The sequence below is a fragment of the Talpa occidentalis genome, unplaced genomic scaffold (genome assembly GCF_014898055.3).
Source record: "Talpa occidentalis isolate TD23 unplaced genomic scaffold, MPIMG_talOcc4v2.1 talOcc4.2, whole genome shotgun sequence".
NCBI lineage: Eukaryota > Metazoa > Chordata > Mammalia > Eulipotyphla > Talpidae > Talpa > Talpa occidentalis.
This window is the reverse complement of record NW_023602073.1, coordinates 94,183,189-94,198,164: the sequence shown is the minus strand read 5'-3', so window position 1 is coordinate 94,198,164 and position 14,976 is coordinate 94,183,189. Positions and strand designations below refer to the sequence as shown.

Here is a 14,976-nt window from a genome sequence, read left to right as displayed (position 1 = left end):
TCCTTTTTTTTTTATCCTTGAATTACTATACCAGGGACAAAGCTGTAGTTCGGTTTTGGCAGTTTCAACCATCTGGCTTATTTGTTTTGAAGTTGGCATAGGTCATCTGGTAGCAGATTTTCTGGTCATCCTTCTTCCTCCAACTTGAATTATGATCAGTATCACCCCTTTTCAGTTTCTCAGCCAGGTTAGAACTTATAGCATTTCTATGAGGAAAATATATTTTTTTACCTGTAATGATTTTTTTTTGCCAGAACATGTGGCTTTGTTGTACATGAACTTAAAGTCATTTGTTCGCCAGCAACTTAAACCTTTCAGTGTTCTAATTTGTTGTCACAAAATGGGGAAGTGGTTTTGTGCCGCGGACTAACGCAGCGGTAGACTAGCAGGACTGTCTCAGGATTGAGGAACTGTGAGGATGCTTAAGGAATCGGCGCATAAATGACAGACAGACACACTTCAAGAGTGAAGATCTGAATGTAATGTGCTCAAAATCATCATAGACTTTTATACCTTTTCTAACAATAGATGATTTCATACAATTTAATTTTTTCTCAGCATAAGACATCTACTTTGTTATTCATGTTCATGTGATCGATGTTCCATGGCATGGCACAGCAAACAATCTCAAAGTACTGAATCTACACAATCAGTTTTGTTTACACAGAACAGTATTCTTTAAGCTAGTTTTTCTTGATTCGTATCCCAAAACCACAATGATCAAAAACATTGATATTTACCTACTGGCACCTTTTACTTTTAGTGATCACGAGCAATATATTCTCTACGTAAACATTTTAATTTTTATGGTATTGTCTCATGTAAAAAGTATTGTAATTATTATAAAACTACTATTGCCCCACACTATTTATTTATCATATATTTCCTAAAACTAATTGTACACATATAGAAAAAAAAAACAAAGTAAACAAAAAAGTAATATAATTATAAACAGGTTACTAAGTTATTACTATTTCTGAAACAATGACTATCTGATTAATAATTAAACTACTTTGTAAGTAATTCCATCAGGCTTGTTTACAGGTGACACTCTTAACAGCCTTGTTTCCATCAAAAAAAAAAAATTAATTACTACGGACTTGTTGCCTAAATTAGACTTATAGACATGTAAGCCTTGTTTGATCTAAACGCCAAAGTTTATTATAATAAAGCCCCTCGGGGACTGCGCCTGTCTTAGGTCGTCAAGAGTCACAAACATAAGACTGGCCAGTGCCTTCTTTAGTCTGCCCCCGATCTTACCCGTCATTGACTGTCCAGTCCAGCACACACACAAAAAAGTCTTATTCACTCTAATGTGTCTGAATAAAAGCCTCCCTCTTTCCAGTAAATTCACTGGCGTTCAGCGGCAGAGGCTGCCGCAGTTTTGTAATAGTTACTCCCCCTTGAATTTGTTGATGAGTTAAGTAATAAATTTTCTGCTTAAAATTCACAATATTGACTTCAATGGGGGGAATGTCTTTCTACTTAAGGAAAAGTTATTTCTTTTATCTCTTATGGAAAAAGTTAACAAATAAGTGTTAAATATGAACCATGGGGTTATGGGTATCATTATTTACTCTTGTTTTAATAATTTGTAAAAGTAATTCCTTGGGGTTCCTCCTAGATTTAAACTACTTGAATGGACCTAAATAGCATCTAACACTGTTATCTTTAAGGATACATAGCCCAATATTTTTTTTTTTTTTTGCTACAGTAGCATATTACTCACTAATAATATGGATTTTAAGAACTAAAAATTCCTCTGAAATGAGTTTCTCATAAGAGATAATCATGTCATTAAAGTATGAATTATTAACCCTGTATCCTAGCACTGGCATTTCTAAAGGTAGCATGATATATTAACATTAATAGTATACATTTTTTCCTTAATTCAAAATGACCCTCACAGCTTCGTTATTTTCACCATACCCCTTTCTAAAAGGATTTCAGGTAATTGTAATGATTGGCATTTAGTAAAGACAGAAACTCAGGAGATAATGTAATAGTAGATAATATTAATGGAGAGATTTGACCCTGAGCTTCCCTATATCAATAGTAAAAAAAGTAATAAGTAGAAAGTAAGAAATATCAAAGCATGATTTAATGAGTGATAATGTTTCTTTTAAAAAAAATGTGGAGGAAGTATCTGCATCTCAAACAAGAGACCATGCTCTTCCTGACTAAAGAGTCTCATTACAGTTTTTCATACTTACGTAAAAAAAGTAAGTCAAGTCAGGGGCCTCCCCGGTGGCGCAGCAGTTGAGCGCTGGGTTGCGAAGCTGCCTGCAGCCTTTGCAGCGCTGGTTCGATCCCCGGCTGCTCCCCGGCCACTGGAGGAGGGCCCCACATGGCACGCAGACCTCTCCTGCCGCCCACTGCTGTCCTGAGCAGTGTACTTGGGTCCTTCTGTCTGCTCTGCTCCCCGCTCTGGCTCTGGTGAATTCTCTCACCCTCCCGCGCTTCTGACTGTACCCAGTGCTTGTATAAATAAATAAATCTTTAAAAAAAAAAAAAAAGTAATTCAAGTCTAAATCAATTCTAGAACATAGAAGATATTTTATGCACTTAAAAATTATTAATTTATAAAGAATTGAATTCAAGAGTACTTTATTAGTCAGGTCACATTTCTTTTTTCAGGAAAACTTATGGTTAGTATGAATTAAACTAGTTATAACACTTATATGCAAAAAATAGCTCTTAAATTATAAGCTATAAGTCAACTTAAGTCACTATTAGGGGTTCCACATTTCCCAAATCACAGACTTCCCCAGGCTCTTATGTACATCCCAGGACAAGTGTAGAGGCCTCTTGTCTTTGGTACACACCAGTATTGACAGATATGCCTAGTATGCAAGCCTCCATGAGGCCTTGCAGGCTCACAGGTCTGCTTTTGACACACTTTGAGAGGCCCTTGCTGTAGCCCAGTTCCACAGGCATAGAGATCAGCCACCCTGTGTATTGGATAGATGAAACTTTTCCTTCTGAGTATCTGCCACCACCCTTCTGAGTATCTGTCACCAGTATTTGCTTTTCCTGGGAGTGTTCCCCAACTCTTCTCTAGTCTAGGCAATTCTCCTTTCCTTTCTTCTGGCAGCTTCTGTATTTCAACATTGTTCTTGACTGTCCCACCAAACCCCTCTTATTGGGGACAATCTATAGTATCTCATTGTCATCTGAGTGTTCTTAAAATAAGGATGGAAATACCATGCAAGACCAGGGTACATGTTAATAACTCAGTAATTATCCCATCCATTAAAATATGCAAAAGCCTTTCATAATGCAGAATAATAATAATAAATACAGAAGTGTATTTATTAGGCTGTGGTGAACTACAAAAAGTTAATCATCCTTAAAGTGGAAGATACGGATTTTATTATAGGTACAGAGGATAAAAATAGAATGTAAATATTAGATGAATGGAAGGTAAAATGCAATAGCCATAACCATGAATTCATTATATGTTGTTTTCTAAAAAAAGATGAGATAAAAATTTAAATGCCTTTTGAGTAGAGGACAAATAAATAGGGCCTTCCTTAGTGTTCCAGTTATGCTAACCATCCTTAATAATTACTCTCAGTTTTCAGACAAATAACCAGGGATGGGGTTAGAACCCTACCCCAAGGAATTAAACTGTGCAGATATAGCTAATAGTATTCTAGAATCAAAGTCAAGGGATTAAGAGGGAGTAAATAGATTATCTCCTACTTTTATTTTTCAATTACTTTGCATTTGGGGTGATCATCCCAAGACTTGATTGTAATTATTTTAGTCACTTTAATTAGAAATAAAATGTCATGGTTTTTTGACTGTCCCAATATCTACAAGTAATGAAAAGGTTAATATTCTTTTAAGGAATACAAGTGATTATCTTATCTTAGTAACTAAAAGAAAAATTGGATTTCCATCCTCAAAAACACTTAAGCCACACCACCTTATTATCAAACCCAAGTTTTAAATTTTCATCCCTTTGTGTCTAGATCATGCCTCAAAAGGAAATTTCCAAATGCATACTTTTCATGGGTAAAAGGTTCCTGGTAACTAAATTAAAATATGTCTATAATATCAGAAGTACATAGTGTAAAATTTATTTTGTGAAGTGAAAAAGCACTTCTTTTCTGGAACAGTGATGAATGATAATAATTAAAGTTTTGCACTATGTGTTTACAGGCAGATTGTTAAATGCTAATTAAGGTGCTCTATTGTTCTGTTTGATAGTCCCAGTTGATTTTCCTTTATCTTTCGTTTATAGCTACAAATGCTGAAATGCCAAGATTCTTCAAGTATTTAGAAGGGATTTGGGATTAATTATTCTATTTTAAATTTTAAGGAAGGGAAATGATTCTGATGAGCTTTTTTCTTAAAAATTTCTTATTAATAGTTTGGATGCATATTAGATGTTTAAATGTTTGATTATTTGAGTTTAGAATCCTAGATTTAAAAAAAGCACTAAAAACCTTTTCTGTTCTGAAAACAAGGACATTTTATTTATATTTGCTAATATATGCATACAAGTGTGGAATAGAGATTTTGAATCACACACATTAAGTGTGTATCTTTACTTCTATGGGCTGAACTTTTAAGCAGTTGTCAGTGAATATAGGTCATTCCAAAGTCAGGAAATCTGCACTGTATTTTCTTGTAAGTCACCTGTGCTGTTTTCCTGTTCCTTATTAAAATTTTCTTACCCTCTTTCCTAATGGGCATTGTATGCTTTATTTTTGACTTACTCATAGGGCTACATAGAAATTTATTTTTTCTGATATGTGTGTCAGGTCCCCCATGACCACCCCCAAGTAGGGTGATTGACTAAGAAGAACCATAGGACTCTGCATTCAGTCATACAGCTCTGATTTGTTAGAAAGAATGGATGCAATGCAAAATCAGCAAAGGGAAAAAGGCACATAGGACGAGGTCCTAAAGAAACTAGACCCTGGTTTTCAAGAATTCTCTCCTAGTAGTGTCATAACACGATGCACTTAATTTCTCTATCAGCAAATTGTGAAATATATGAAATGTCTACCAGGAAAGCTCATTAGATCCTCCATGACAAAGGTTTCTTCTGAGGGTTGATCATGTAGGCACTCTGCTTATTAGCATGCAATCAAATTCCTAACTCCAAGAAGGAAAGCAGGTATTTAGCATAAGCATACCAACAGGTTAGGCACTGTGAACTGCTCTGATCAATAAGATTGGTGAGAACATTCCCAAAATCCAACTTCCCAATGTCAGACCAGAGCCAGCCTTGCAAGCAGGATGTTTAAAAGATAGCAGGCTCAGGTCTGCTGTGGTAACTCATAACTGCACAATCTGCTTTCAAGAGGAAAAAAAAAAAATAAATAGTTTAAACCTTTATTTAGGAGCATTCAAGTCTGTCATGTCAGTAATTAACCCAAGCCATCTATGAAAGGTAAGGCATTTTTATCTTGAGACAGATGTTTAGGGCCCTGTATCTTTTGTAGGTTGTACCGATAAAACTGTTGGCCCAGTACATTTTCCTACAGCGAAATTATCTTTCTACCCAAAATGCTGCTCCCTGATATTTTGATATTTCTGTGAGAGCTTATAGACTTCATATTTTCTTGTATTTTATTTGCCAATTTTTATTTCATGCTGGAAATAATATGAGCTTAGTAAATTTATTGTCCATGTTTCAACCTTGAAGTAGGTTACAACTTGTTACTAAAATCTTGATAGTCCATATGCATACAAATATACTTGAGCTATAATGTTGATGTTTTAGTATCATTTATTAACACTGCATTTTAGAGGCTGAAAAATGATTAACAACTGGGTTATGAATGCAGAATCTTAGAGCTGAAAGAACTCTTTACCACCCAACCCCACTTCTGTCATTGAGTTGATGCTGAACTAAAACTAGCAAAACAGATGGTACAAAAACTCTCCAGAGGCAGTTGCTCCATACAGCTCTCAGGAGCCCAGGCTGGAGTGTAATTAACTAGCTATCCAAAAAGTTCTTTCTTATCTATTAATATTTTACCGGTCTCCTATAATTTGGAGTATGGCTTTTAAAATCTTTCACTAAAACAACTGCTGACTCATTATTTGGTCTTTGCTTTGCCAGATTGTACCTTCCTACTTTCTTCAACCTTTTCTCACAGAAGTTGTAGGAATAATAATTTGGCTTTAAAACACAAACAAGGGCCTCCCTGGTGGTGCAGTGGGTTAAGACACAACCTACGAAGCTGTCCACAGCCACTGCAGCAGCAGTTCGATCCCTGGCCAGGGAGGTACCCACATGCAGCAGACCTCTCCTGACTCGCCCGCTGCTCCCCTCAGCAGTGTATTTCAGTAATTCCTCCTGTTCTGTTCTCCACTCTGTTTCTGGTGATTACTCTCACCCCGTCACCTCTGGTCTGTACCCCAGTTCTTGTATGCATAAATAAATCAGTCTTTAAAAAAAAAAAAAAACAAACACAACAACAAGAAAAAACCCCACTAGTTTTGCCTAAACCTGTGAACTTGGATAGGGAGAAGAATTAAATTTTTCTCTATCAGAAATTTAGTATTTTCCTCCATTACTTCATCATAAATCAATTTGTAAAGGTACTTGGTGGATAAATGTATTTCTATGTAATTATTTGTAATGTGATGTATTTTATGCATTTAGAAACACTCTGAGTAGGAGGTCTGTTAGGTTCCCTAAGGACCCACAGCAATATAAAGAATTATATTCTGTGATGCAGGCAGTTGAGTAATCTTTTTTTTTTTTAAAGATTTATTCATTTACGCATACAAGAGCTGGGGCACAGGCCAGAGATGTGGGGTGGTGAGAGGATCCATCAGAGACAGAGTGGGGAACAGATCAGGCACACTGACTGAAATACACTGCTGAGGGGAGCAGCGGCCAAGATAGGGGAGGTCTGCCACGCCATGTGGGTAGCTCCCTGGCCGGGCAGGGATCGAACTCATGCTGCAGAGGCTGCAGATTGCTTTACAGTGCGGTGCTTAACCCTTTGCGCCACCAGGGAGGCCCAGTTGAGTAATCTTTAAATGAGAATTCTTAAGATTGTGTTTTGTTTTTTTCTTTATTGACAATAACAGTGCCTGTAATGTACTATTGCACTTTTAGGTTTATGTGCAAGTTAATAAAGAAGCAGCAGAGGATAAAAGTATAGCAAAGTCAGCACATGAGTTTTTTCAGCGATTGGAACTGGGAGAAAAGCAAGCACTTGCAATGTGGCAAAAATTCCGGGATTTGAGCATAGAAGAATATGTTCGCATTTACAAGGTACTGATACACTCTCTTTTGTGTGCTCCTGCAGTGTGGTACAGTTCTTGGCTGGTACTACTGGATATTAAGCTCATGTTTTAAAAATCAATTTGTGTCAAGTTGAAAATTGGGGTTTTAATATTGTTTTTTGACTTCAAAGTTAGCGCTATAAACATTCCTAAAACCTGTGAACTTCACAGGCGAGATATTCACCAGGTAGCATTCTGACACTTCATTTCAGTCTGGATTTTCTCTTATTCTATCGGTCCTTCTACTTTTAAAGTAATTTTGTCTTTTATTTCCTTCGCCCTGTATGTGATGAGTATAAATTTGTTGAATTAATGAACATTTTAGGAGCTGGGCCAGAAAACAATAGCGAATAAAGAAAATAAAAGTCCTTCTCTTGTGGACTTTACATTCTAGCATGGAGATAAAAGTGAATTAAACAAATTAACAACAGAGCAAATTAAACAGCAACATGATAGATGGTGATGCTATGGAGAAAAAGGGAAGCAGTGGAGATCAGGTGTGCTGTGTGAGTGTATTGGGTAAGGAGTGTTTTAATCAAGAAGTCATGTTGCTGGTGTGAGGGAGTGAGCAAGATGAAGAACAGTGAGTGAGGAGGTAGAGAGGTGTGGCAGGGCACGATGTAGCACATACTCCAGGGCTATCTAATATGGCTTCCTGCTCAATAGAAATATTTATACTGCTGGAAATAGTAGCGGACTGATGGAAATTGAGCGCCTAAAGTATGAATAGTAGACTCAGAAACTAAATTTTCATTTTTTTTGAGTTTGCATAGACATACCTGGCTACTAGATTGGGCAGCACAATACCATTGTTAGGACCTGACTGGTGTGGGGGAGCAGAGGAATGACTTGATTTAAGTCTTTTTTCCCCATCTGTGTGACAGACTGTAGCGCATTCTACTTTGTCGACAAGGACGATAATAGGATGTTAAAGTAACTTGTTTGTTTCTGAACTCCTTTAGCGTCTAGGAATACATTTTGATGAATACTCAGGAGAATCATTTTATCGTGAAAAATCTCAAGAAGTCTTAAAGTGGCTGGACAATAAAGGACTCCTGGAGAAAACAATGTACGATCAGATTATTATTTAGTAAAGTTATTTGCTTTTCTTTCAATTTGGAACTGATATTTTCTTTCAGTGAGTGAAACAGAATGTGGTATGCAGCCTTTCTGCATTGCTTATAGTGCTTTTAGTTATTCAAAGTATTTTCCCACATGCTGTCTTTTGCAGCCATAGCAAAATCCTGGTAAGTTAGGAAAAAGGATGTTGTCTCCTCTTTTCATGGGAGAAAACTGAAAGTACAAGCGACCTGCCTCAGCTCACACATGCTGATAATGGTCTAACGGGGAAAAGGAAATTGATCTTATATCTTCTTACACTTACACTTACAATTGATCTTACATCTTCTTTTTTTTTTAAAAAAAAAAAAAATCCCATCCTGTTCTGAAAAGAGTTAAGGCAGCTTATTAAATGGCATGACAAGTCTTTGAAAGGGTAAGAGGAAGAAATCAGGAAGCAGGAACAGAAAAAATGAATTAATGGATGATTGTTAGAGTATCATATAACACGCACAAAGGTTCTGTTTTCTTGCTTAAGGTAGATATCTGATTTAGCTTTGAATTTCCTGTAAGCCAAACAAAAATAGCACCAGTCATAGCAGACCAGGCAGCTGTAATATTGAAGCAAACCAGTTGCTTGGAAGTTGTACTTTTCAATACTGTCAGAGAGCAACTTCTAGCATAAGTATTAAAAGGAAGACATGGAGAAGGTAGTTTATAACATGGTCAGTAATACTCCTGAAGGAAAATTTTAGATTGCCACAAAATGATTGTTTTTAAGATTTATTTATGCATACAAGAGCTGGGGTGTCGGCCAGAGGTGTGTGTGTGTTGGGAGGAGAGGATTCACCAGAGACAGAGTGGGGAGCATAACAGGCGAATCTACTGAAATACACTGCTGAGGGGAGCAGCAGGCGAGTCAGGTCCTGCGCCATGTGGGTCACCTCCTTGGCCAGGGATTGAACTCATGCTGCAGTGGCTGCTGGTACCTTCATAGTGATGAGAATTAACCCCTTGTGCAACCATGGAAGCCCTGCTACATATAGATAATAATTTTTGATCAATCAGGAAAAATAATAAAAATCCATGGTTTTATTAATCAAGAGCACTTTCTGACATGTTAAAAATTAGGGGTTCGATCCCCGGCTGCCGGGCGAGGGTCCCGCATTGCGCGCAGACCTTTCCTGCCACCCGCTGCTCCCCTCAGCAGTGTATTTCATCAGTCTGTCTGTTCTGCTCCACTCTGACTCTGGTGAATTCTCTCACCCTCCTGAGTTTCTGACTGTACCCAGTACTTGTATAAATAAATAAATCTTTAAAAAAAAATTAGCCCAATATTGAATTATAATGACTGGAATTAGAAAAATGTTTCATGGTTAAGCTGCAGTTGTAATCTCACTTTCACTGGGTGCATAAATATCTAAGTATCCTGAGCTGTAGATTTTAGAAACCTAAGATAACCGAATATTACATCATACTCTTAATAGATTCATGGTCATATTTCTTCTTGTTTTTCTTCATTTGTTGGTAACACTGTTTATTGGTACTTGAGTTTGTGAAAGATAATGTTATAGTTATACTTTTACAGATCATAATTCATTATTTTGCTTCAGAATTACATCTTTGCATTTCTAGAAAAGGAACAAGTGTAGTGGATCTTTCTAGGAATGGTGACCCCTCCTCATTTTGTACTGTAATGCGAAGTGATGGGACTTCCCTCTATGCAACCAGGTTTGTATTTTCTGTGAAGGTCAACATTAGAATATGCAAATGACTTCATTGTTCTTTGTTCTATAATTAATGCTTAAGAAGATAATTTTTTTTTTTTTTAAATTTTTTTTTGTTTTGTTTTGTTTAAGATTTATTTATTCATACAAGCACTGGGTACAGTCAGAAGCGCGGGAGGGTGAGAGAATTCACCAGAGCCAGAGCAGGGAGCAGAACAGGCAGACTGACGAAATACACTGCTAAGGGGAGCAGCGGGCGGCAGGAGAGGTCTGCGCGCCATGTGGGACCCTCGCCCCGTGGCTGGGGATCGAACCGGCGCTGCTGAGGCTGCGCGCAGCTTCGCAGCCCAGTGCTCAACCGCTGCGCCACCAGAGGAGGCCCTTAAGAAGATAATTTTATTCTCAACACTTGTCAAACCCTAATTTATAATGCTCATTCAACAATTGGTTTTCTGTTTATTGCCAGTTATAGCTCCTGGAGAGGTTTACTATCATCAGGAAAGAAACTGAAAAAACTGTTTATAATTAAACATCATAGGATTTCCACAGTGGAATACCTTGTTCTGTAAATCACGAAAAAAAAAAAAATCAACTAAATAATTTGCGATTGCACATTGGCAAGAAATGTATACTAGAAGGTGACCACATTGACTCAGTGGTGTCCCCACTTTGTAAAGACCATCTTATTTATGTGCATGCAGATACCAGACCTCATTCTGATTGTGGTAAAATAGGCTGAGAGAGAAACAGATTCTGTTGCTTCTATTTTGTGTACCCATCTCCATGGCTTTTCCCAGTGGACAGGAGCAATCTCTGTCCAGCTGTAAGAACTGCTCTCACCAAGCCCTCTTATTTACTTCTGGGACAAAGCTAATGGGAAAGAAAACACAGGACAATAAAAGAGACACACAAGCAAACCCAGTCTTACTCAAGTACTGCCTTGATAGTAATCTCAAGGCCAGGATTTTATATTGGGTCAGGAAACACTCTTGTAGCATAATGATATTTTGTTATAGTTAACCACCATCATTTGTTCCAAACAACTTTAAGCAACCATTTTGACTATTACTCTCCTTTAGGAAATTCATCTCTTACTTGATATTACTTTTTTGGCATTACCCTTTATCAGTTCCATACAATTGGGCTAGGAAGCAAGAATAGCCTAGATATGTACATTTCTTTTTCTAGATACAAAAAAAATATAGTACAGAAAAAAGTATATAGTACAGATTTTTTCATGCCAGCTGATTAGTGCTGGTCAGATTAAAAATGTGGTCACCTTCTGGTATGCATTAAAGTGTTTTATAAAAAATGGGCATCCCCTGGTGGCGCAGGTGGTTGAGCACTGCGCTATGAAGCTGTCCGCAGCCTCTGCGGTGCTGGTTCGATCCTGGCTGGCCGTCGAGGGTCCCACATGGCACAGCAGACCTCTCCTGTCGCACCCACTGCTCCCCTCAGCAGTGTATTTCGTCAATCTGCCTGTTCTGTTTCCCATTCTGTCTCTGAATTCTCTCACCTCCCGTGTATCTGGCCTGTGCCCCGGTTCTTGTATAAATAAATAAATAAATCTTTTAAAAAAAATGTTTATAAAAAATTGGGATGTTTTCCTTCAGAACAGAGATGCCACATCATTTACTCTATCACTGTCTTAAGCTAGTAAATTTTTTGGGTTATCGTTAGGTTTAGATTTTACCTTACATTTTTTTGCTTTGGGAAAAAATTCTTTTTGGCCACTGGTTGAAATGTCAGATTTCACCTTGCTTAGTTTCTGCCCTTTCAGTGGGTTCCTCATAGAATACATGTATGTGTGAGGACATGGGTTAAAGGAATTGTAACAAAGGAAAAGTACAGAATACTGACAAGGGCACGGGCTAGAGACCTGCTTTGTTCTGAGACCACGACCATCAACATAAACTCTTTGGGCCATGGTTCCTACTTTATGAAATGAGATACCTGGCCTAAAAGACTTGGCTTTTCTTCCTTCTTTCAAATTTCAGTTCAGACAACCAAACCTAGAACTTTTTTTTTTTTCTTTCATTGGCTCAAAGAATTTCTGTTTTGGCTTTGATGCAAATCAAAAAAGATAATGTTGGTATTGGTGACTTCATTTGGGGATAATCTTCTATACTAGTGTTTTATTATATAAATACTATTAATATTTATTATGTAAATATATATATTTATTACTATAACTTCTCTCAGAAGCTTTTAGTCATATTTTTCCTACTTACCCACCCTTATTAAATTTTAATACCACAAATATATACCTATATGTATTTTTTTTGCATCCTTTTCCTTTCTGTATTAAAAAAAAAAACTGTGTCTCATAGGAGCCTATTTTTGCCTCCACTGAGAATGCCTGCTTTGTGTTAGGTCAAGATCAGGAGGGTGGGTCCTGTGACAGTTTGATCCCAACATTTCTAAAGACCTAGAAACATTTTAATCCTACTGTTAGGGAGAAAGGACCCACAGTCAGGCACCCCGTTTTGTATCGGGGTTGCTCTACAACACAACTGTCATATATTTTTAACCAGAAGTAACTTTAATTTTAAATTTCAATGTTTTTTAATCCTTACTTGAACCTTCATTAAACTGGGTTTTTGTTTTTTTTTATTATCTCATACTGTTTGTAAACTGGATCTTTTGTACTTAATGAGAGTTTAAGATATTTACTTATGCATATAAGAACAGGGTACAGGTCAGAGGTTGGGGGGGGTGGGAGATGGTGAGAGAACTCACCAGAGACAGACTGGGGAACAGAATGGGCAGATCGACTGAAATACACTGCTGAGGGGAGCAGCGGGCAAGTCAGGAGAGGTCTGCTGTGCCATGTGGGCAGCTTCCTGGCCAGATATTGAACTTGCGCTGCAGTTTCTATGGATAGCTTCATAGGTTGCGTCTTAACCCCTTGCGCCACCAGGGAGGTCTTCACAGTGCTTTATTATTATTGCCTTGTACCAAAGTTTGGTATTGACATTATATAAGTTTGGGTAGTTATACCCTAGACTGTGGGGTAATAGGAAGTCTTAATTAGAAGGGTCTCGTTATCATTAAATAGGTAAAACAGGTTAACTACTGAGATCTGCTTAGTAACTCTTGATTTATGGTCATTTTTCCAGAGATCTTGCAGCTGCTATAGATCGAATGGACAAGTACAATTTTGATACAATGATTTATGTGGTAAGTAATCAGGAACAAAAGGTTATGATCCTTGTCTCATGGAAACTGCAAAGACAGAAGTTGATACCATGTTGGAAAACTGGAAAAATAATTCTGTCAAACTATATAGAGAATTCCATGTTAAGAGTTTTTTATTAAGCTATATTTGACATATAACAGTAATTATAGGTATGCAATATAAAAATGGAATATATATGTATGTACTATAGATGGTTACTACGATAATTACATCTATCACATAGTTACATACTCTACTTAGAAATTTATCATTTTTTTGGTGGTAGTAACTTCTAAGTTATACTGTCTTAGCAACTTAAATGTATATAAGGTGGTAACCAATATACTTAAAGAAAAAAATGAAAAAGTCCATATTCATAATAAAACATTTTACCCAAATCAGGAAATTGATTGTGAAATTAACATGTACAGGTCACTTAATGTACTTTTTAAAAAATAACTTTTTATTTTAAACACATATGACTCACAATACATTTCAAAGTAATAGTTTCGATGTACCCTTCATCCAGCTTCCCCCAAAGATAAAAGCCTGCATAGCCATGGTACTTAGTCAATACCAAGACATTGGCAGAGACTTTATTTAAATTTTGCCAATTTTTATATGCACTTATGTGAGGGCATGGAGGTGTCTGTGTGTGGTTTTATGAAATTTTATCATGTGCCTAACTATCACCACATTCAGAATACATAACTGTTTCGTCACAAAAAAATCTTCCTCAGGACAGCTACTTAGTCTCATCTCCCGCCTGCTCCCAATCCTCAACCTTGGTAACAACTACTGTTGTGTTCTACATCGGTTCGAATTTGTTCTTTGAAAATGTTATATAAATGGAAACTTTTCACTCAGTATAATGAATGTCCTTGAATTCCACCCAAGCTGTTGTATTTATCTGTAGTTGGTTCCTTTTATGCTGAGCAGTATTCTATTGTCTTCTCTTTCCTTCCTATTTATAACCTCCCTTTCCCTTAAGGAAAAAGAAGTTGTCATTATCTTTTTAGCTTGACTGTGGCCTTCTTGGAGATAAAAGGAGAAAGAGCTGAGAGAGAAAGAATGTAAATAGACTAAGAGGATTAAAAGTCCATATTTCTTCCTGACTTAGTGCAGTGCTGAGCTCTTCCTTCTTTTATGGCACTCAGCTTAAATATTCTTTTTGTGTGTTTATTTAAAACAAATCAATCAACAATGACTTTATCAAAACTACAATATGTTCATTTGATGCATGTCCAATCTATTTTTATAGTTATTTTAAATGTTTTCTTTTAAAGACAGATAAAGGGCAAAAAAAGCACTTCCAGCAAGTCTTCCAAACACTGAAGATCATGGGCTATGACTGGGCAGAAAGGTAATGTCTGCATGGTTCCTAACTGCCTGTTCAGAACCATTCATATTTCAAATCCCCTCTCCGATAGTTAAAGTTCAGACTATTCTCTAAAAGGGTATTTTATGTACTTTGATCACCAGATGTGTTTTAGTTTTCAGTTAACTAAATGCCCACTCCATTTCAGGTGCCAGCATGTGCCCTTTGGAGTAGTGCAGGGAATGAAGACTCGAAGAGGAGATGTTACTTTTCTGGAAGATGTTTTAAATGAGATTCGATTAAGGATGCTACAGAACATGGCTTCTGTTAAGAGTGAATTCCATTTTTTGTTACTATCACAATTTATGTATCACTTTTATGTTTTGCTGGACTTCTGTCCCTCCAATGAACTTTTACTAACCTTGACAACAATA

At 37.0% G+C, this 14,976-nt stretch overlaps 1 protein-coding gene across 17 annotated transcripts in view; it reads left to right on the top strand.

Moving 5' to 3' along the window:
- Positions 1-14,976, top strand: part of RARS2 (arginyl-tRNA synthetase 2, mitochondrial) — a 75,525-nt gene that overhangs the window by 38,172 nt on the left and 22,377 nt on the right. For all 17 annotated transcript variants that reach the window (XR_008553272.1, XR_008553271.1, XR_008553274.1 and 14 more), the window contains 6 exons: positions 7,091-7,249; positions 8,223-8,329; positions 9,955-10,050; positions 13,166-13,226; positions 14,511-14,587; positions 14,751-14,875. Coding sequence is in view for 6 of the 17 variants with exons in the window: in XM_037520073.2 (XP_037375970.1) it covers positions 7,091-7,249; positions 8,223-8,329; positions 9,955-10,050; positions 13,166-13,226; positions 14,511-14,587; positions 14,751-14,875 (625 nt within the window). In the remaining 11 variants the exon portion in view is untranslated. The remainder of the gene's footprint in view (positions 1-7,090; positions 7,250-8,222; positions 8,330-9,954; positions 10,051-13,165; positions 13,227-14,510; positions 14,588-14,750; positions 14,876-14,976) is intronic.